This window comes from Benincasa hispida, chromosome 5, assembly GCF_027475165.1.
Source record: "Benincasa hispida cultivar pf3 chromosome 5, pf3_genome.v1.1, whole genome shotgun sequence".
NCBI lineage: Eukaryota > Viridiplantae > Streptophyta > Magnoliopsida > Cucurbitales > Cucurbitaceae > Benincasa > Benincasa hispida.
Genome location: NC_143482.1, coordinates 34341105 through 34363688, shown reverse-complemented (window position 1 = coordinate 34363688; position 22584 = coordinate 34341105). Strand labels below are relative to the sequence as shown.

Here is a 22584-nt window from a genome sequence, read left to right as displayed (position 1 = left end):
ATATAAAATAACCTAGGATCTTAGTTTATTATATTGAGTGTATGCTCGTAAAATAAAAATTATTTTAATAATAAAAACTTGTTTATACAATGTTTACAAACTACGAGAATACAATAGAGATTTAGGATACCAATACCAACATCATTTTCCATTCTTCATCTCTCTTCCCTAGATTTTCCTTCCTTTACCCCTTCCTCATTTTCACAAAAAAGTAATAAATAAAAACGAGATCCCTTGTTCTAGGAGCTTCAACACTCAAGTGTGGCATCCATTGACCTAGTCATAGATCGTCAAATCTTCTTCGTCGGACGCCGCCCACTGTTGGGCACCTATTATCAGTCATTGGAATTTATCTTTTTTTTTTTCCCCTCATTCTTCCCCCACTCATCGTCTTCTTCTTCCTCCCCCTCTCCTTCTTCTCCTTCCTCATTTTCATACACACACATAAATAAAAAAAAAATTATAAATTTCAAAATTTGCTACTTTGTTAACAAAAGTTAAATTTGTTATAGAAAAAATAAGGTCCCGTTTGGTAACTATTTGGTTTTTAGTTTTTGTTTCTGAAAATTAAGTCAATTTCATCCACATTTCTTACAATGATTTACATCTTTCTTAAGTGTGATGGTTGAATTTTTAGCCAAATTCCATGAACAAAAATAAATTTTTGAAAGCTACTTTTTTTAGTTCTCAAAATTTGGCTTGATTTTTTAAACCATTTGTGAAAAGTAGATTACAAAGGAAGAAATTTGGAGGTGGAAGGAGTGTCCATAGACTTAATTTTCAAAAATGAAAACCAAAAACAAAATGTTACCAAACGGAGCCTAAACTATTGTCATTTCTATACTTTTGCCATGGAAATTAATAGGAATCCAGTAAAAAATCAAAAAACAAAAAAACCAAGCCGAACTGAATCAATCCACTTTTGGTTTGGTTTTTAGTATAAAATTGGACATCTTGGTTTGTATTTGGAGAAAACCAAATAGTATTTATTTGGATCGACTTTTGATTGAAAAACCATCAAAATCAAACTAAATTGACAGTATATATACTCTAAGAAACAAACACTAACAATAGGTATGTTTTAGTATTTTAATTATTATGGTTCATGTATCTTTGTTTTTTAGGAAAAAAAGCAATTAATTATGAAGCATGTATGTATGCAATTTAGAAAAGTGTCAAGAAAAGAAAATGTCCAATTTCAATCTATAAAAAATAAATCGACCCAATTTTAATTTGAAAATAGCAAAACAAACAAAAAAAAACCAATAGTGGAAATAAAAATAAAAATAATGGAAGAAGAAAAGAAAAGGCCAAAAACCAAGAACCATCCTGGTAATAAACTGAACTAAATAAAAAATAATTCATTTGTTTTATTTTTTATTGGATGGTCGTTTAGATCCCTAGTTCATAAAACTAATTGGTTTGATTCTTGATTGACCCTAGAACCGACAAAATCAAACCGTAATATCGTAAAGAAATTCATTAGGGGTATAAACGACATAACATTAAAATGAATAGATTAATTGTTTAATTCGAAAATATCATAAAAATGATAATGTTCTCTTTTTCTGCTTCTTTTTTTTTTAAGAACTAGAAATAAAAAAAATAACTTGTTTGATAGTCATTTTTTGTCTCTTTTCTTGTTATTTTTTCACTTAACTTTTCTCTTATCTTATAGTTTAAATATAATATTAATATGTAAAATAAGAAATATATATCAGTACAATAAGTCTCAGTGCAAAACTAACTAACGAAACTAATTGGCTTTTCCGACAACAACGTCAATTTGATGATAGGCTTTTGTTGTCGCTCGCAAAAGACAAATCAAATATATTTATAATACCAATTCGTTAACTAAAGAGTAATGTTATTGCAAGATCGGTATTTGGGGCGGGGGTGGAATTTAGAATCGAAGATAAATGAACTCAGAAAAGTTGTTTCTTTGAAATATAAAATGACAAGATGCATTTAGTTAATGGGAGTGGCATCACCCAAATTATATGATATTAGGATATAACTGAATTAACTTGAACATATGACCTATTTTACCGACATTAAGCGTCCTTAATTATTAATTAAATTCTTAGCCTAATTAAACTATGTGCCAGTTAATTTAGAATGAAATACACCTAAAGATTAACAAACACATGCATTAAATTCAAGGGCTAAGTCATGATGATTAAATAATTGATTTGCTCTCTAACTTACTCAAGACAAAAGACCAAACACCCAAGAGATAACTCATGCTACTTTGTCAACAAATACATAACAATTACTAATTATGCATCAAACGATTAGCATGCTTAACGATTTGGGTTGTCAATCCTAACTATTCATACATGCTAAAAAATTAAAGCAAGAGATAAAAATGATCCAAAGATAGAAATTTATAGATATAAAGTACAATCCTCTCATGAATATAAAATGGTTCATCCAAATCCATGAACTAAAGAAAACTAACCAAGTTTACATAACTTAATAGTAATCGAGGCTCGTAAACAAGCAATCTTACGAATCAAAGAAAATGACTTAAAAACTAAGAAAATAGCTCGATGCCATTTCCCTTCTAACGCTTCTTCTCCACCAAGGAGCATCACAGCACCTTCACGTAGTACCATGTTGCATCGCCTTGGTGTTGCAACGATGATACTCTTCTCGCACGTGTGATCAGATGGAGAGCATTGTGGTGCCACAGGGCAATTTCTTGCACAACACTGTCTCCCGTTGCTTGCTACGTGCTCCATTTTAGCTCGATTTGCACCCGAAATGTCCCGACAACTTCTTTTGCTCAATAATCTAATGAATAAACATTAAATTTCTAAGAAATAATATAATTAGGCCGAGAAGGATAAGTCATTATAAGGAGCTATCCTAGCTCAACACATGAACATATACTTTTAACCTCGAGGTCTGAGATTCAATCTCTCAGCCACATATTTTATATAAAAAGAAAAACTATAGTTAAAATTCAAGTATTTTGAATTTAAATCAAAATTAATATTTGATACCATGCCTTTTATAAAACATTTCAAAATAACCAGTAAAATTAATATAAACTCAATTCATAACCATATACACTAAAAAAACTTAACAATTAAACATTAAATTATTAAAGACAAAAAAAAATATTACATAAATTCAAATTATAGTATATTATTATAAATTATCTGGGGATTTAAAGATATTGTTGAAACAACATCATCTCACATTCTCAAGCAGAAATCTAGCAAAACAAGCATAACTATCTAAATAATCTCGGACGTCCTTACAAATTTTTCTTCGAAACAAATGTGATTGTGCGCAGATGCCAGACATATATATTTTTTGGTATCTACAACTTCAAGCATGTGAGGATGTCGGCTATCTTGATTCTCAAAAAACAAAAACAAAAACAAAACGACGGCCCTTGAAAAGGGTTCTTTCCGCCTTCCATCATGGTAATGTCTATTCTTCCATCGACTTCAGCTTCTCAAGGATCAAAATTTCTTGCTTTGCGTCTAGTACAGCATGGAGTCAAGAATTCAACATCAGGCAGCAATGTGTACAAAGAATGGCATGAAACAAAACAATGCCCCTAATCTTAACACTAATTTTTATGCAAAGAATTAAGAAATGGATACAGGAGAATGAACGAGGTTAACAAAAGAAATGCCTCATTCCTAACATAATTCCTTAGCAAACTTTGAGTTTGAAAGGCAGAGAAACTAGTATGTTGAAAACTATAAGATAATTCCAAAATACTCAGATGGGCTGTCTAACCACAAACTGAAGATAATATTTAGGTATACACGAATTTCTAGTTTATATAATTTATATCCTATAACATTTTTCATCCCAAGTTTTGCTAGGAAATAGTTCTTATACTTTGGAAAAGAAAAGAAGAAACATGAGTGCTTGATCAAGTCCTTACACTATAAGTTCCTCTGATTTTGAACAGGAAGTTTGTTGGATTCATTCACTTGCTAACATTTCATGCGCAAGTCGTTTTTTAATATAGTTTAACCGAGTAATAATGTAAATTTAAAACCAATTTCATATTATGCAGAGACAAATTCCTATTAGTGGCTTGGTAGCAACTTTTATATTTCCTTTTATAGCTAATATATTTTAGTTAAGATGCATGACAAAGTAACAATTATAAATTTAAACATAGCAAGGAAGGATACATTCCTCATCTGGGTTCTCCGTAAAATTGGAGTGCAAGGCATTCCCAACACTATCCACTAAAGCTGAGGTCGTCATGGATGATTCGACGCACAAAATAGCCGTAATGGCATCGAGCCGGGTAACCTCATTTCTAAACATGAGGCGTGCATGCGCTGCAACATTGATGGAGAAGAAGCATTAGAAGGGAAATGAGAATTTGTCAAGGAAACAGTGAAACATAAGACGAACAAACCTTGAGCTAAGCGTATCAAGCTTTCAAGCATGCGTACTGTTGTCCTGGCTGCATGGTTTAAGAATCTAGAATTAGAAGGATAAAATTAGACCAATTTCTTAAAATTGTAACGACCCAGATTTGTACGCATACAGGAAATTAAATATCAAATAATAAGCAGGACGAAATTTTATTTAAAGGGGTGGAAATTTAGGGAAAAAAAAATAATAATAATAAATAAATAAATTGAAAATTGGAAATTTATTCATTATCCAAAAAATAATGAATAAGGGAGCGAGCGGGAGCGAGAAAGTGGGAGAGAGCGAGAGCCACACCAGCGAGAAAACTGGAGAAAACGAGATTCTGAGAAGGGAGTTGCACGATCGAAGGAAGAATTGGAGAGCGAGAAACCCAGCGAGCGATGCTAGCGAGATTGAGGCTGGCGAGAGTAGAAAGAGCGAGATCCTTGGAGAGAGCGAGAATTGTAGCAAGGAAGTTGGAGAGAGCGAGAGTAAAGAGAGCTATTCTTAGCGAGACAGTAGGAAAGAGCGGGAGTGGGAGCGGGAGCGAGAGCGAGACGGAAGAGAAAATTTGAGAGCGAGAGTGGAGAGAGCGGGATTTCCAGCAAGAAAGCTCCAGAGTAAATTCCTAGCGAGAAAACGGGAGAGAGCGAGATTTGGACAGAAGCGCGAATTATGCGTTAAATTTGGCCACGATCTTATAGATTATACTTGGAAAAATCCTAAAATTGAATACAAACAAAGAATGATGACGTAAGGGCAAACGTTAGCCAAAATTAGGTGTCTTATTGAGAGGAATCCATAAACCATAAGTAATTTTAAAGAAGCCACCTGTACGATGATTTGTCATACTGAGAAGAGCTGAAAACTACTATAAATAAGACCCTTTGCCGAAGATTTAACCCATTCTCAAACAAATCTCAGTAACATAATATCGTGTGAAAAAGTAAGTGTGAGTGAGGAAGTTCTGTGAAGATTAAAAGAGAAAAGCTCGGGTAAAGTGCTGCCCAAATTTCTTCTTTTGATTTAAAAAGGGAAAACTCTGCTGATAAAATCATAAAGAATAATAAGGAATAATTAGATCACAGTCAAGGTAAGTAGTTTATCTCACCCTCTCTTTAAATGTTCTATGGTAGTGTACCTTTATTATATTGCATGGTTATGTTAATTGTTATATTGCATTACATGTTTAGAACACGTTTCTCTACAAGGGACCCCATGCATTATGTTTGTTCACGATTACGTTAAAACCAAGTTTTAATTAGGTGTAAGTTATGCTTCCAGTCTAACCTTATGGTTATGCTAATGGTTGATGTTGGATGCGACTCTGGCCCTACTGACTGCATGACCCGCTAATCATCAGATGGGTTAGTTTCCGCTTAAGTCCTCATCTTCCTATCAGGGCGGAAAGATTTATGTTGGAAGCATAACGTTTATGCTAATGGTTGATGTTGGATGCGACTCTGGCCCTACTGACTGCATGACCCGCTAATCATCAGATGGGTTAGTTTCCGCTTAAGTCCTCATCTTCCTATCAGGGCGGAAAGATTTATGTTGGAAGCATAACGTTTATGCTAATGGTTGATGTTGGATGCGACTCTGGCCCTACTGACTGCATGACCCGCTAATCATCAGATGGGTTAGTTTTCGCTTAGGTCCTCATCTTCCTATCAGGGCGGAGAGATTTATGTTGGAAGCATAACCGACCACCACATGTTAATATACGTTTTCGGTCCCAATCATATGTTTTCATGACATGTTGCTTGTGATTGTGCATTTGGTCACTACCCTACGTGAGAACTACTTACTGGGTATATTATGTACTCATCCTATATTTTTACAGACTTTGTAGGTAAGAACACAGCGTAGAGGGCAGAGTTGAACGTCGCTCAAATGGCCAACCATCAAACTCACTATTATAGACACATGCATTTTGTACCACCACGCTAATGTTTTATGGATCCTGGTGTTTTGATAAATAAATTTCTATATAGTTTTTTTTCTATCTAATTAATAAAATTTAGATATATTCTTTGAAATTTCAACCAAAACTCATCTCATGATAGAAAAGTCTAAGTATGCATGTCGTAGCGGTCGGATCATAAGGTGTAAGGATCCGGACGTTACAAAAATAGACCATTTTCAAGTGGGACCTGCATTATCCATTGCTGATCTTCTTTGAAGCTGATAATAGTTTGAAATAATTTGCTCAGCCTCCTCAGTCAGGACCGGTCTGAAGTATCCTTTTACGAATTGGATGTATCTGGAAAATGTTTTAAAATTAATATGTTAGCTTAAGCAGTTCCTCCTCAAAGGTTAAATCACTAATGATTGGGGCCTCAGGTGAATTTGCCCATTCATCGACAATCAAGTCACATCTTGCTAGTAATACTTGGTATGAGATTAAAACTGGTTGAGATTAATTCCCCTGTTAGGCCTCCAATTTATTAAAGAATGAAATTACAACAGTAATTTATCCTACTATTGAAATTCAAAAGGTAAACCAAATCTTGTTGTGAAGAAACTCATACCTTCGAAGCATAGTAAGAGGCCAGTTACTTGAAAGATCATTGTCACACTTTCCCTTTTCTTGTTCACACTACAAATAATCATCATTAAACAATTACAAAAACATAAAATAAAAAAAAGGAGTTGATAACATAAACAGGAGATCAGATTTACCTCAGTGAGAATATGAGATGAAACTACTGCATCCCATTCAGGGTTTTTTGTATCTAAAAGCACAAGCACGATATCAAATCTGCTCAATAAGGGACCGGAGAGTGTTGTATTGACAGAGAGAGCTAATCACGTAAAGGAAGACAAAATATTTCTTTCTAACGTAGATAGATCTATGCAAGCACACAAGTATGCGTGCACATATTCAAAGGAGACGGTGTAGAAGGTGGAAAAAAAAATAGAGGAAGTAAAAGCTATAGATATCGTTAGTACAACACATAGGGATAAATCTTTGGTCATATTTACCATGAAACGAGAGTTATTAAGATGAAAATTGAACTCTTAAACAGAGTAATAAGTTATATCATAAGTACTGTTTAATATGCCTTGTGTATTTTTTAAACAAATATTTTCTATTTAAAGAGAACAAGATAAGATATCCTCCCAAAATCTACCCAATAATTTTTTTTTTTTTATAAGAAACAGATGGGTATATTTCATCAGAGAACAAAAGAGAACCTAACGGCAAGGGGTTGAGAAGACCCCTCCCCAAAGCACTAGTGAAGAAGAGCCTTCCAATCGTTAAAAATCATTGAAAGGCTATAATAACAAAAGAATTTGGTGTAGTTAGTGCACCACCAAGAGGCTATGTATTGAACAACAATCCAAAAAGAATCAAAAGAAGCAAACTTGTCTTCACAAATTCTACTATTCCTTTCCTTCCACAGGCATCACAAAAGAGACCGAGAAACACACTTCGAGAGAATTTTCCCTCTACTATCGACGGCAAAACAATCAAGCCCATCAAACATCCAGTCATCAACTTTGTTTGGAAGGCAGCACTCCAAATCAAAAGTTCTAAACAAAAGAACCCATCCCCTGGTAGCAAATTCACAATGCAGAAATAAGTGATCCAAGGGATTCCTCATCTTCCAAGCAAAGGCAACAAAAAACGATGTTGAAATATAGTGCATTAGCCCTAAGGGCATATTTGTCTTTTCCTTTATGCCTACTAGAATTAGGTTTCCCTCATGTCATTTATATTTGAGATTGGGGTCTCTTGTATATATGACAATAAAATAATAAAAACTTTTCTATCGTGGTTTTTTCTCCCTGTATTAGGGTTTTCCACGTAAACCTTGTGTTATCTCTTTTCTCCTTTACTTTCAATATGGTATTAGAGAAAGGTGATGAAAACCTAGCCTCGATAGAAGAAATTCAGTCATCAGACGTGGTTGGTGATGGAGTAATAGCCGACCCAACTAATATGGCCATGATTCAAGTGGTCGTAGATCGGTATCTCCAGACAATCTTGAACCCAACACAGCAACAGCCGACTGGGGAGCAACCACCGATAGTCGTCAACCCTACAGCCGTCGGAGCCACGCCATCGAGCAATCGCAACCCAGCCTTCGAGTAGCCGCAGACGACCCAAACGACATGCGGTCCAAACGCAGTCGGCACGCCGTTTTTTCCACAACCGCAGCAGGCGTCGGGCGGGTTTGCTTCAGTATCCAGGTCGGGTCAGCCGATCGTGCACCTGTCCAGCAACCAGGCGATCGCGTCCAAGCAACTCCCGTGCCAGCTGTTTGCGGTTCCTCCCGAACCGTCAACCGCACATCCTTCAGCCGCAGCAATACCTGGTCGTGCATCTTCTAGCAACAGTGCCGAAGTGTTTGGGCAGTACCCTAATGAAGCCTCTTACCAATTTTTTGGTTCCTTCCAGCAATAGGGGTCCCTCCCGAATGTGTATCCGATTCAGCCTCAATATCGAGTGGGTGACTCTATGGGTGAGAATTTCATTCCCATCTCCTATGAGTAGAAACAGTCGAGATTAGAGACCCATGGGGAACTCCAACAACAATTAGCGAGTCTCCAATAATAAATGGCGGTTCTTGGGGCAAAACTAAATGGCCATGAGTCTTCCAGTCTTCCAATCTATTCAAAAAACCCGATAACAATGTTTCCTACTCTACCTACTGCTAATTTGTTAACTGGAACTTTGGGAAACTCTGTAGGAATGATCACAGGAGAGAAGCTGAATGGTCAAAACTACTTCTCTTGGTCCCAAACAATTAAGATGGTCCTTCAACGGCACCATAGATTTGGGTACTTAACCGGAGAAATATCGCGACCGAGCCCTGTGGATCCTCAAGAGCAGGTCTGGAAGGCAGAAGATTCTTTACTTCGTTCGATGTTGATAAGTAGCATGGAACCTCAAATTGGAAAACCTTTTCTATATTCAACCATTGCACGGGATATTTGGGATGCGGTCCGTAGGTTATATTCTAGAAGGCAGAACGCATCTCGCCTGTATACTTTATGTAAACAGGTTCATGAGTGCAAACAAAGGAGCATGAATGTAACGTCATACTTCAACAAGATGTGTTTGTTATGGCAAGAAATGGATTTATGTTGGGAGATCATCTGGAACTGTCAACATGACGGAATTCAGTACTCAAAGATAGAAGAGGTTGATCGTGTGTATGATTTTCTTGTGGGGTTGCACCCCAAATTTGATACGGTTCGGAGTCGAATACTAGGGCAAAAGCCGATACCGTCTCTCATGGAGGTCTGTTCAAAGGTTCGATTGGAAGAGGATAGATCGAGTGCAATGAATGGGTTTGGGGTTACCACTGTAGAGTCAACTGCCTTTGGGGTGAAATCCTCTAGATCTGATGGTGACAAGCAGAATAGCAACCCCCCCCCCCCCCAGTATGTGAGCATTGCAAAAAATATTGGCACACGAAGGATCAGCGTTGGAAACTGCATGGTCGACCTCCTAATGGTAAACATCGCCCCCTAAATGACAAGTCAAAATCTGGGCATGCTCTAGTGAGTGAATTGATTAAGGGGGCCACATAACCTCAGATACAACCTCAGACACAACCTCCGGTGACTAACCCAGATGATTCTGGTACCATAGGGATCGGAAAAGTTGTTCAATCAGGTAACCCTCAATCTTTTAGTTTCCTCGTTAAAAGGAATGAGTTATGGATTCTAGATTCAGGAGCGACCAATCACTTGACTGGCTCATCTGATTGATTCCTCCGGTACTATCCGAGTGCTGGAAATATAAGGATTCGTATTGCAGATGGGTCATTTGCTCCTGTTGCAGGAAAAAGCAGATTGTCACCATTTCAGGGATTAATTCTACAAAATGTCCTACATGTGCCAAAATTTCTTACAACTTGTTATCAATAAGTAAAATAACAAAATATTTGAACTATAGAGTTGTCTCCTCACCAGATGCTGCTTTGTTTCAAGACTTGAGTACGGGGAAGACGATTGACACTGCCCAATATGACAGGGGCCTCTATTTCCTTTCTAAAGATGCTTCCTCTAGGAATTTGTTTAGGACTAGTTTTTTATCTTCATTTACTATGTCTAAAAAAGATTATTTATTGTGGCATTTGTCTTGGACATCCAAGTTTTCAATATATGAGATATTTGTTTCCCCATTTATTCCATAATGTGAATATTTCTTCTTTGTCTTGTGATGTCTATATACGTGCTAAACAGCCTTGTGTTTCTTTTGTCTCTCAGCCTTATAAACCTACCCTATAAAGCACCGACACTCCTAAGATGGTTAAGTGTCAGTGTCGGACACGTGTCGGACACCGACACGCCTCCGACATGTGTCGGACACGCCAGTTGGCGTGTCGGATATTTTATTATTTTTTTAAATGGCCGACACGGCGGGGACACGGGTGGGACACGGTTGGGACACTTCTGGGACACGGCGCTGCAAAATTAAAGAGAAAAACAGTGAAAGCTTATAAAATTAAAGTTAGCAACCCAAAAGCATCAGCCCAAGCCCAAAACTTTTAGGTTTTTGTGTTTTTTATTTTAATTTCTCAAATTATATTATTCCTTTCCACTTTTCTTTTCTTCAAAATATCAGAAGCAGAACTCCTCGAGTCCACCCGCCCAAAACGCCTCACCTCCACGCCCACTCGATCGACTTCACGCCCAGACTCGCTAGACTTCGTTCGACTTCACGCCCAGCCGACTTCTCCACGCCCAGACTCGTCGACGACTTCTCCTCACCCAAACTTCGTTTGACTTCTTCTCCACGTCCAACTTCGTTCGATTTGGTTTGTTTCTTCTTTTATTTTTTTGCATTTTTCTCCCAACCTCCTATTTTTGTTTGAACATTTAAATCTTATTTTGTTTTTTTTTATTTTATTTAAAAAGTATGGCAGAATCATCTTCAAGTCATACTGAAATCAACTCAAAAATGACTACCGACAATGATACAAAACCATTATGGCAATATGTTACAAAAAATGAGAGATTGAATGAAGGGGGAATATTTCTTGGCAATGTAATTGTTGTCAAGAAAATAGAAAAAGTTCTTATACAAGAGTTAGGGCGCACCTACTAAAATTAAGTGGATTTGGGATTGGAATATGTAAAAAAATCACCCCTAAAGATCTTGCTGAAATGCAAAAATTAGAAGATGAAGCTAAGACGCGTATTGGAAGGAATGCACCTAAACAAGTTCCTTTACCACCTTCACGGCATATACAAACTGAATCTCAATCTTTTGGAATGTCAACACATTTTCTTTGGTTGCAAATAATGCTTTGTCGAGTTATATACCTCCAGGGTATAATAAATTGAGAACGATTCTTCTCCAAAAAGAAAAAGCAAATATAGAGAGATTGTTGCAATCTGTGAAAAGTACATGGTCTCAAAAGGGGGTAAGTATTGTCAGTGATGGATGGAGCGATTTGCAAAGGAGACCATTGATTAACTTTATGGCAATTACAAAAGGAGGACCAATGTTTTTTAAAGCTGTAGATTGCTCAGGTGAGAATAAAGACAAATATTTCATAGCAAATTTGATGAAAGAAGTTATAAATGAGGTGGGACATGAGAATGTGATTCAAATAATCACTGACAATGCTGCAAATTGTAAGGGTGCAGGACAAATTATTGAATCACAGGATAAATACTCCTATTTATGATATGATCAGAGATTGTGATACGGACAAACCTTGCCTCCATTTTGTATATGATATGTGGGACACCGTGATTGAAAAAATAAAGGTGGTCATCTATAAACATGAAGGAAAGCATCCAGATGAATCATCATTTTATGGAGTGGTGCATCAAATTTTGATTGACCGTTGGAATAAAAATAACACTCCTCTCCATTGTTTGGCACATTCTTTAAATCCAAGGTATTCTAAGACATCCTAGATCTTTATTTTATATTTTCAATTTCTATGCACACTCTAAAGTTGGGTATATTTTATAATTTTATTTAGGTATTATAGTCCACAATGGCTTGAAGAAGACAAGACTCGAGTTCCACCACATAAAAACTTAGAAGTATCAAGAGAGAGGATGAAGTGTATCAAGAGATACTTTAGTTCAGAGGATGAGCGAACAAGAGTAAACATTGAATTTGCCAATTTCTCTATAATGTCTTCAGAGTTTGCTGAACATGATTCCATACGTGATAGATATAATATGCCTCCGAAGAGTTGGTGGGCCATCCATGGTGCCTTTACTCCAACTTTACAATCACTAGCTATGAAGTTACTTGTTCAACCTTCATCTTCCTCGTGTTGTGAGTGAAATTGGAGTACATATTCATTTGTGCACTCCATGAGAAGGAACAAGATGACACCAAAACGTGTAGAAGACTTGGTGTACATCCATAGCAATCTACGTCTTTTATCAAGAACTCCTGAATATTTCAAAGGAGAGACGAAATGTGGGACATTGCTGGAGATTCATTTGATTCATTTGAAGATGCAGGAATGCTTGAAGTAGCTAGTTTATTTTTGGACAAACCAAAATTGGAAGCTGTAGTTTTTACTGATGATGGTGATCAGAATGAAGTTTCGAGTAGTTAAGAGGACATTGGACAAAAATGAAGAAAATATGGCTTGGCTTCTTCGATTCTATTTTGTGGTTTTGTAACTTTTGTGGTGTTCAACTAATTACTTAAACAGTTAAACTTGTTACGACTTATGACATTGGACCGTTAGTCATCTACTCATCTTATTTATGGTTGTATCTTGTATGGTTGTTAATGATGTTTTTAAATGGAATATTTTCCAATATGTTTATTTCACGACATATATTTAATTTTTTAACTAAAAAAATGTGTCCCCGACGTGTCGTGTCCTACTTTTTTGAAAATTGGTGTGTCGTCGTGTCGCGTGTCAGTGTCCATGCTTCTTAGAACCTACCCAGCCTTTCCACTTGATCCACAGTGATGTTTGGGGCCCTTCAAACATCTCTACCGTATCCGGTAAACGATGGTTTGTCACATTCATCGATGATCATACTCGACTTACATGGGTATACCTCCTTTCTGATAAATCCAAGGTCATGTCTACCTTCCAACAATTCTATACCACTATCTTAACTCAGTTTAATACAAAAATTGTCATCCTTCGAAGTGACAATGGGCATGAGTTTGTTAATCACACCCTCCGGGAATTCCTACGTCAAAAAGGGTCATCCATCAAAACTCTTGTGCTTATACTCCGCAACAAAACGGGGTGGCTGAACGAAAAAATCGCCATCTCATTGAAGTTGCTCGTTCTTTGATGATTTTGGTGTCTCTCCCATCGTACCTATGAGGAGACACGATCCTCACTACAGCTCATCTCATTAATAGGATGCCTTCACGTGTTCTAAAGTTTCAAACACCCTTTGAGTGCTTTAAAGAGTCCTGCTAGTCTACACGTCTTATCCCTAAAGTTCCTTTGCGTGTGTTTGGGTGTACAGCTTTTGTTCATACTCACGGTCTTCACCGAACTAAGTTTGCCCCACGAGCTTAAAAGTGTGTATTTGTCGGGTATCCCTTTCATCAGCGAGGCTATAAATATTTTCACCCACCTTCTATAAAGTACTTTGTCACTATGGATGTCACGTTCCTTGAAGATGAACCATTCTTTCCCGTTAGTCGTCTTTAGGGGGAGACCACGAGTGAAGAGATTAACAGTTCCACATACTCCGTACCTATTAGTTTCAATCTTGAGCCTAGTTCTACTGTTCCTGAACCCAGTTTACCCGAACCTGGTCCTGATATTCCAGTGCCTAGTCCCGAACCTGGTCCTGATATTCCAGGGTCTGTCCTCCCTAATATTCCAATGTCTATCCTCCCTACTAGACAAATGCCCTCGATAACATACTATAAGAAGAATCTCAAAAAGGAAACCTAGGAAATTCCTGTTGTTCCATCGGAAAGTGTCCAAGCATCGGAACTAGCTCAGGTTCAAGATCCTATTGTTTCAGAGGTCCTTGAAAAGAAGTCTAGGCACAGAGAAGATGGTGAGACAAACTTAGAGAAGGTTGAAATTATAGAAGGTAATAAGGTGCTGAAAGACTGTCAAGAAGGTGAAAATTTGTCTCAGAAGTTTGATACTGGAGAGAGGCCGACAAAAACTGGAAATTATGATACCACTCTTGATATGGCAATTGCTCTAAGGAAAGGAACCAGGTCATGTACAAAGTACCCTATGGACAGTTTTCTGACCTATAGTAACTTGTCTCCTGTTTTTAAGGCTTTCACTACTCAACTGGATGCCCTAGCAATACCTATCAGTGTGCATGCAGCCATGGAAGTTCCCGAGTGGAGAGCAGCAGTAATGGAAGAAATGAGAGCTCTCGAGGCGAACCAGACTTGGGATTTAGTGGCTCTCCCTAGAGGTCACAAGACAATTGGTTGCAAATGGGTGTTTACAGTGAAGTATAAGTCTGACGGAACGCTCTAGAGATATAAGGCTAGGTTAGTTGCTAAAGGGTTCACTCAAACGTATGGGATTGATTATTCAGAAACTTTTTCCCCAGTGGATAAGCTCAACACGATCCGAGTTCTTTTGTCTGTTGCCGTGAATAACGATTGGCCTCTACATCAACTGGATGTAAAAAATGCCTTCCTGAATGGTGAGTTAAGAGAAGAGGTTTACATGAGTCCTCCTCCAGGCTTCGAAGCTAAATTTGGGAACCATATTTGCAGACTCAGAAAGTCCTTATATGAGTTGAAACAGTCTCCGAGAGCGTAGTTCGATAGGTTCATAGTGTTTGTTAAATCCCAAGGGTTTGTTCAAGGGCATTCTGATCATACATTGTTCACCAAAAAATCACTTTCAAGGAAGATTGTTGTTTTGGTGTTTATGTCGATGATATCATTTTATCAAGGGTCGGCAAAAATTGTTAAACTAAAACAAAGGATGGCAGGCGAATTTGAGATAAAAGATCTTGATAGTCTGAGGTATTTTCTCGGGATGGAAGTGGCAAGATCGAAAGCCGGAATATCAATGTCTCAATAGAAGTACACTTCGGACCTGTTAAAGGAAACAGGAATGACTGGATGCAAACCCATTGACACTCCTATTAAGGTCAATGGCAAACTGAAAAACATTACGGAAGGAGTTCATGTAAATAAGGAGAGGTATCAACGCTTTGGAGGAAAACTGATTTACCTATCTCATACTACATCCGACATCTCCTATGCTATGAGTGTGGTATGTCAGTTCATGTAGAATCCATATGAGGAACACATGTAAGCAGTGACTCGAATTCTGAGATATCTAAAGTCTACCCTAGGGAAGGGCTTAGTTTTCAGAAAATATGATACACGAAGCATCGAAGCATATACTGACTCAGATTGGACAGGTTCAATGACAGATAGAAAGTCAACCTCGGGATATTGTACCTTTGTATGGGGAAATTTGGTGACCTAGCGACGTAAAAAAACAAGGTATAGTTGCCAGAAGCAGTGTTAAGGCAAAATATAGAGCTATGAGCCTGAGAGTGTGAAGAAATATGGTTACAGAAAGTTTTGGCTGATCTTCACCAAGACAGTCCAGGTCCCATGAAGATGTATTGTGATAATAAGGCTGCTATCAATATCACCAACAATCCAATACAACATGATAGAACCAAGCATGTTGAAATTGACAAACACTTTATTAAAGAGAAGTTAAACCACGGGGTTATCTTTATTCCCTATGTCCCTTCAGTCCAACAGGTTGCATATGTTCTTACCAAAGGATTACCAAGACAGACGTTTGAAGCTTGTGTTAGCAAGTTGGGTCTTGCTGATATCTACACCCCAACTTGAAGGGGAGTGTTGAAATATGGTGCATTAGCACTAAGGGCATTTTTGTCTTTTCTTTTATGCCTACTAAAATTAGGGTTTCCCTCATTCTATTTATGTCTGAGGTTAGGGTCTCTTGTATGTATGATATTAAAATAATAAAAACTTCTTTATCGTGGTTTTTTCTCCCTATATTAGGGTTTTCCACGTAAACCTTATGTTATCTCTTTTCTCCTTTACTTTCAATAAACAACCTTACTTGAATAGGATATGTTCTATAAGTTGTACAACTATATCCTTGAGTTCTAAAGCAAGGGCAAGATAAGCAAGGGTCGAGAGAGGTATTTTTAAGCTTCCTTTGAAGCTTGTCATGAGTATTTAAGCCTCTATATGCAAGGGACCAAAGGAAGAATTCGACTTTTTTTTTTTGGGAATTTTAAGCTTCTGAACAAGATTCATCAGAGGAAGGGTGGAGGAGGAGGTTCTCTCAGTGATGTTTAAAAAGGTAGCTTTGGTAGTAAACTTCCTCAAGGAGTCAAGCTTCCACGTTAGGCAATCGCGACCTCCCTGAGGTGCCCATGAGTTTTTGACTTCCAAAATAGCAACCATATCACCCAACTCTATCAAAAACACTTCTTCTAAGGCCCAAATTCCAGGTTTGACTGGATGCACACCAATAGTCTGCAATCACAGTATCCTTTTTTAAGGATAAAGTAAAGATATCGGGGAATTTCTGTGCAAGGGGTTGAGAATCACACCAATTATCCACCCAAAATCTGATTGCTTTCCCATCGCCCACAATAAACTTAGTGAAATTATATATATATATATATATAAAAAAAAAAGTCTATGCTTTAAAATGCCATTCCAAAGTCTAGTTTCTCTTCCCTACTTAGGCATATTTGATGTCCAACCGTAAGCATCGACACCATAAATAGCCCCAATTATGTGTCTCCACAAAGCATTCTCATCCTAGCAAAACCTCCATAGCTATTTCATAAGAAGCTGTATTTTTTTTTAACAAAGGGACCCAATTCCAGGGCCACCATAAATAGTAGGAAGAGAGGTCGAATTCCAGTTGACAAGGTGGGAAGTAGGGTTGCAAGGACCCCATCCCAAACAAAATCTCTAATGATCTTTTCTAGGCGATTGGTAATGTTGACCAGAGCTTTTGCATAAAAGAGAAGAAGTAGCAAGGAAGACTATATGCTCAACAGGAATTAAACATGGGTAGATTGATACAATAGAAACCTCTTCTAAAATGCCTACCCCTAACCCAACAGATAAAGTACATTACATAGTTCATTTTAGGGATTAGCGACTTATCCATTCAGTGACTTTGGCACCGGACGTTCCAAAATGGGGTACTATCGGGTCATGTGAATTCAATAATAGAGGCCTGTTGGCATTTCAGCTTTCCTCTTTTGGGTGATAATTGATTGAGCTAGAGTCAGCCTACCTCCTTTAGAGAGGGAAATTCCTCTCAGCTATCCACCTTTAATATAAACCTCTCCTTAAGAAGCTTCCAAGTTTCCTTAGCACTGTGTTTCCCTCCTATAGGAAAGCCCAAGTACGTGAATGGAAGAGTTTCCACCTTGCACCCAAAACTCGTGGCATAAAGATTTACTTCCTTGCTATCAAGGTTAATCCCAATGATAGAAGTTTTTAGTAACATTAAGAGACAGTCCCGACCCTCAAAGAAACAGGTTGACAACAAACCACCAAGCCAAGAGGTTGAAAATTACGACTCAAATAGAATCAAATAATTTCTTCACCTGATTTTTGAAGTTTTGGAGACATTTGAGGGAAAATTTTGGTAACAGAAATTAGTTTTATGAAAATTGCAAACATAAATATCAAAGGGTTTTTCTTATAAAGGATTTGAATACACATTCAACATAAATATCAAGTGGGTTTTCTTGTTAAGGATTCGAATGCATGTACAAGCAGCAGGAGGATGCGCGTTCCCTGTGAGGCTGCAATAGGAAAAATAAAGAGAACGAAGAATGCAAGAGAAAATGCAGGAAATATGAACAGTTTTGTCAAAAGGATGAAAACAAAAGGGAGAACAGCATTTATAACCTCTCGAATGGGCCCGTCATTACCATCCCAGTAACAACCCAATAAGCAAACCAACCCCAAGTCTTTTAAACGCAAGTTTGTGTAATTTAGGAACCACACCTTAAGGTTATTAGATTAAGCCACATAAACAATGTGAAAATGATACGTTGTTCAGGGTCGTAATGTCCTTTAGGATTTGTTGCGCCAAATACTATCGTTCTAGTACTGAGAGTTGTTACAAGACCAGCCTAAAAGAGGAAAAAACAAAAAAAAAATAGGATAAGCATATAGGTGAAAGAAAATATGTAAAATAGTCTTCATGCAGATATACATACGCCTCGACTAAAGTAACTCAGCAGAAACAAATATGAAGGAAGATAACTACAAGGCCAGCCTTCTAACTTGAAGAAGGCATGGCCTGACAGCAGCTTACAAACACAGTGTCAGAGTTGTCATATATTTGTACATAGGTGTTATGCCTAATGAAAATCTGATGCTGACTCTTGCCATTTGCTTACTCTATTATTTTCTATCCTACTTGTACGTTCAATTATTGTGCTTAGGTTTTTTTTTTTTTTTTTAAATCAGTTATCTTGAACAACGTATGCAGGAATTACCAAATTCTGTGTGGCTAACCTTCAAGTTAATACTTTATGTAACTCCTATGTTTTAGGCATTTATCAGTTTTGTTTGATAAAAATAGCATCCAAAGAAAACAGAAACAACCTCAAGTATAAACCAAGCTTCAAATGAAACAAATTGAAAACAAAAGCAGAAAACAGTAGAAATGATGATTCATGAAGATGAAAGAGAGAGCCTAGATAATTATCAATGCAACTTCCTGTACTTGTACTGCATCAAGATATCATCTTCTGTAACCATTCTTGGTCTTTTGTGAACTCTAATGTCCCAAATAAACACAATGCAAGCCCCAATATGAAAATAAGTAAGAATGAACTGTGAAAAAATTACTTTTGCACTTGAGCATTGTCCACAATTTTATCTGCAATTTCTTTTTTAATCAGTCCTTAAGCTAACTTCTCTATTTCCTCTCTCTCCCCTCTCTCCTCTCTTCCCACCTTCGTCCCCTTTCTGCTTTTCAACACTCTCCTGCAACTTCCCTTCCCACTTCTGTTGGCGATGATTACTAGGTGTTCTCCTAAGCATGGTAGCATCTTTGGAAGCCTCATGATTTTTCCGTTTTATTGCGAATTGTAGAAGTTGGCTCTCTCCATGGCTATCTTGGTTTTGTGTTTATCAGAAATTAAAGAAGTTGAAACTGCAGTTGAAAGTTTGGAATGAGGAGAAATTTGACATCATTGGCCTTCAAAAAAAGCAAGCGCTCAAAGCCATCAGTTCCTTGAACGCTGCTGAGCAAAACCTTGGGTTTTTTGCTCATGAGTTCAGGGAGAGAAAAAAAACTTTATGCAGAGCTCAATTGGAAGATTAATACTAAGGCGAAATGCAAGCTTAAATGGAGACCCAAGGGACAAGGAAATGAGAATACCAAGTTCTTCCATAACTATACTACCACTAGATAAAAAAAAAAACCTCATCAAATAAATCCAAAATGGTTTTGGAGCTAGTGTGTTGAATGCAGACTTGCTTGTGAATGAGTTTGTGACCCTCTTCACTAAATTATATACAAATCAAATGTGGCAATCGTGTTATTCCTTCTAACATTTAGTGGCAGCAAATTGATTCTCAGAGTAAGGCTCTTTTAAAAGAACCATTTTCTGAAATTGAAACCAGAGAAGCCGTTGACGACTTGTGGGTTCATATAGTTACACTGGAGACTTTCTTGGAAAAAAAAAATGCTTGGAACATCATTAAAGGTGAGATTCTTAGGTGTTCCATGACCCTTTTTTTTAATAATGAAATAATACAAAGGATATACAAAAGAGCCCTATCAAAGGGTATACATAAAAAAAATTCCAATTAGCAACACGGTAACTTAAGCTATGATCTTTAAGGGGCGGCAAATGTTTCCACAACTTTATTGAAACTGGCATTCTCAACCGTTGCATCAAAAAACTAATTCTAATCCTAATTAATCAAGAAAACATATCATAATCCTAATCCTAATTAATCAAATTATAATCCTAATCAAATAAGAATTTGACCAAGATACCCCAACTTACACTAATCCTACTACATCACAAATTGACTGAAACTAAACTAGGTGAAATATCTCATCATTTCTATTCTTAAACTAAACTAAGTCTAATATATATTTTTAGGTTTATTTGAAGTTCACTCCTTCCTTTCAACTTTTCCCTCGTTTTCTGCTTCAGTCTCTCTCCCACTTCTCTTATTTAGGTATGATTCTAGAGTCTGCAGATAATTTACCAAAATTCATAGATAATACAGTGTGTTCACCCCTTTCTACATTACATAATGTTAATCATGTTCATCTCTAGTTCCAATATAGCATCTAAAGTATCACTATTACAGAGTCTAGCATGCTCTCAAAACATCAATTGACCATTTGTACTAGAGATAAATAATACCTTTGCGACACTTATAGTCTGCTGCTCCATTGCTTCATGGATTGTGGCTCTGTCATGTTCTCTCATGCTGATTTAAAAAAAAATGTATCCTAAGTTCCAAATAACATGAAAATTAACAAGCATCTTGATCATGGCCAGGGGCTAAAAGCTTTTCAAATCTACTTTTATTTATTTTTCCAAACGAAAAAGAATATATAAAATGGTTTCCATAAAATTTCAGCATAATGCATATGTAAGGAATATTAGGAAGGAAATATCAAGGATGCTATTAGAATATTGGAAGCGCACATATGTCATTTTAATTTTATCAACCACTTTGAGAAGAAAAGAAAAGAATACAAGGGTATACTTATACAGGAAACCAACCCCCACTAAAGAAAATGAGTCCAACTATGAACAATGTTGCCTATAGAGAGACACATATGTCAAGATAAGATTTGTTTCGTGAAAGGTGGTTATAAATATGGAAAACTAAATGGTTTTGCATTTTGGGGATAGGCAGAATTTGGAGAGTAATTTTCTTAGCAAAGTCCAGGCCTCTCAAAGTGATTTAGTTGGATATTGTAAATCTTCTCTTTCCTATTTTAATAGATTTTCTATCAATTTCAATTGCAATCTTCAGCTTCCTACCAGCATAGAGGCTAGCCACTTGTATTCGAAGTTTTTTTTAATTATTCCATAAGTGACATTTTCGTTAGTTGGAGACCCTTCCTAGGGGCATTTTTGGTGGGCTTGGTTTTTTATATTCCCCCGTAGTCTTTCATTTTTATTTTTTTTTTCCTTAATGAGATATTTTGTTTAGAAAAAACAAAGAGAAAAATCTAAGTTTCTTTTCTTTCTTTGTAAATTGTAAATCCCCATTCCTCATTGTTTCCTTTATGCCTTTTTCGGGCCCATTGACTAATATGTAGGAGCCTGTGAAGTTGAGTGAAATACAGAGATTTGAGGTCTTCATATTTATTCAATAAATCAGTTTCATATTTATTATACATGCAAGTTATAATATAAAATATCTATGTTTCCATTTAATCGAATGCACCTGTCCACTTCATCTATGCAACAAAGTCCTCCATCAGCTAGTACAAGTGCCCCAGCTTCCAGCATCCATTCGCCTATCAGTTCCATGAATATACAAATTAATTGTTTTTTAGGAAGGTGGATGAGATGCAAAAAGTCAGCAATTGAATGAAAAAGACCGTCCAAGACTGATAGTGTAGGTTAAAATTAGATTACCAGCCAAAGTTACTATGTTTAAAACACCATATCCACTGCACTTCTATTGATATTCCAAGACAGATGTAAAGCATGATTATGAGAGAAAGGGAGACGTGTATCTTATGCATAACTTATTTTTAAAGAAAACAAATTACCCCCGCACATATTTATTTTCTAAGATAAAATTTTATCATCTGAACAAGACTTCTTCAAGTTTCCACCTTTAGCTTGAAATTCAAATATGCTTGTCATGGCACTATGTTTCAAGATAGGAAGGATGTGCGTGTTTGTATTATCCAGTTTTGATCATTCATTGCTCCAGGTTCTTGATTTAGCATCAGAAGTGCTTGCCAATGGGAGCAGAACCATAAGCATCACTCATTTGGAAAGGAGCATTAGCAATAGATAATAGTTTGAAATACTTCACCTTTGGGCCAATAAACACACGTCAGATAAGGGATACTTCAAATTAGCTCCTAGTTCTCTAGAAACTGAAAGATCCCTTGGCCCAGGGAGGAAAAGGAAAAAGTAAGGGTACAACAATCTACCAAGTTGGGCAGAAATACAAAAGGACGATTACAACTGAGGTTTCGATTTAAACCAAAAGAAGAAATAGAAGCTCTTTATTAGTTTATATTAATTTTTCATTTC

At 36.8% G+C, this 22584-nt stretch overlaps 1 protein-coding gene and 1 pseudogene across 11 annotated transcripts in view; one reads left to right on the top strand and one right to left on the bottom strand.

Moving 5' to 3' along the window:
• Positions 1-2415: 2415 nt before the first annotated feature.
• Positions 2416-22584, bottom strand: part of LOC120077090 (putative DNA helicase MCM9) — a 62886-nt gene continuing 42717 nt past the window's right edge. For 3 of the 10 annotated variants that reach the window (XM_090314087.1, XM_090314089.1, XM_090314090.1), the window contains 9 exons: positions 21758-21830; positions 20719-20785; positions 18329-18456; positions 7081-7159; positions 6930-6997; positions 6552-6661; positions 4400-4447; positions 4167-4319; positions 3127-3497 (listed from right to left, as the gene is read on the bottom strand). In XM_090314087.1, the coding sequence (XP_090170213.1) occupies positions 3445-3497; positions 4167-4319; positions 4400-4447; positions 6552-6661; positions 6930-6997; positions 7081-7159; positions 18329-18456; positions 20719-20785; positions 21758-21830 (779 nt within the window). In that variant the 3' untranslated portion in view covers positions 3127-3444. Of the gene's footprint in view, positions 2797-3126; positions 3498-4166; positions 4320-4399; positions 4448-6525; positions 6662-6929; positions 6998-7080; positions 7203-18328; positions 18457-20718; positions 20786-21757; positions 21831-22584 lie in introns of those variants that run through there. The other 7 variants (XR_016529760.1, XR_016529761.1, XR_016529763.1 and 4 more) reach the window with 7 other exon arrangements.
• LOC150036062 (uncharacterized) lies at positions 11986-17825 on the top strand (annotated as a pseudogene). Its single transcript, XR_016529722.1, has 2 exons — positions 11986-12266; positions 12327-17825. The product of XR_016529722.1 is annotated as an uncharacterized LOC150036062 (transcript).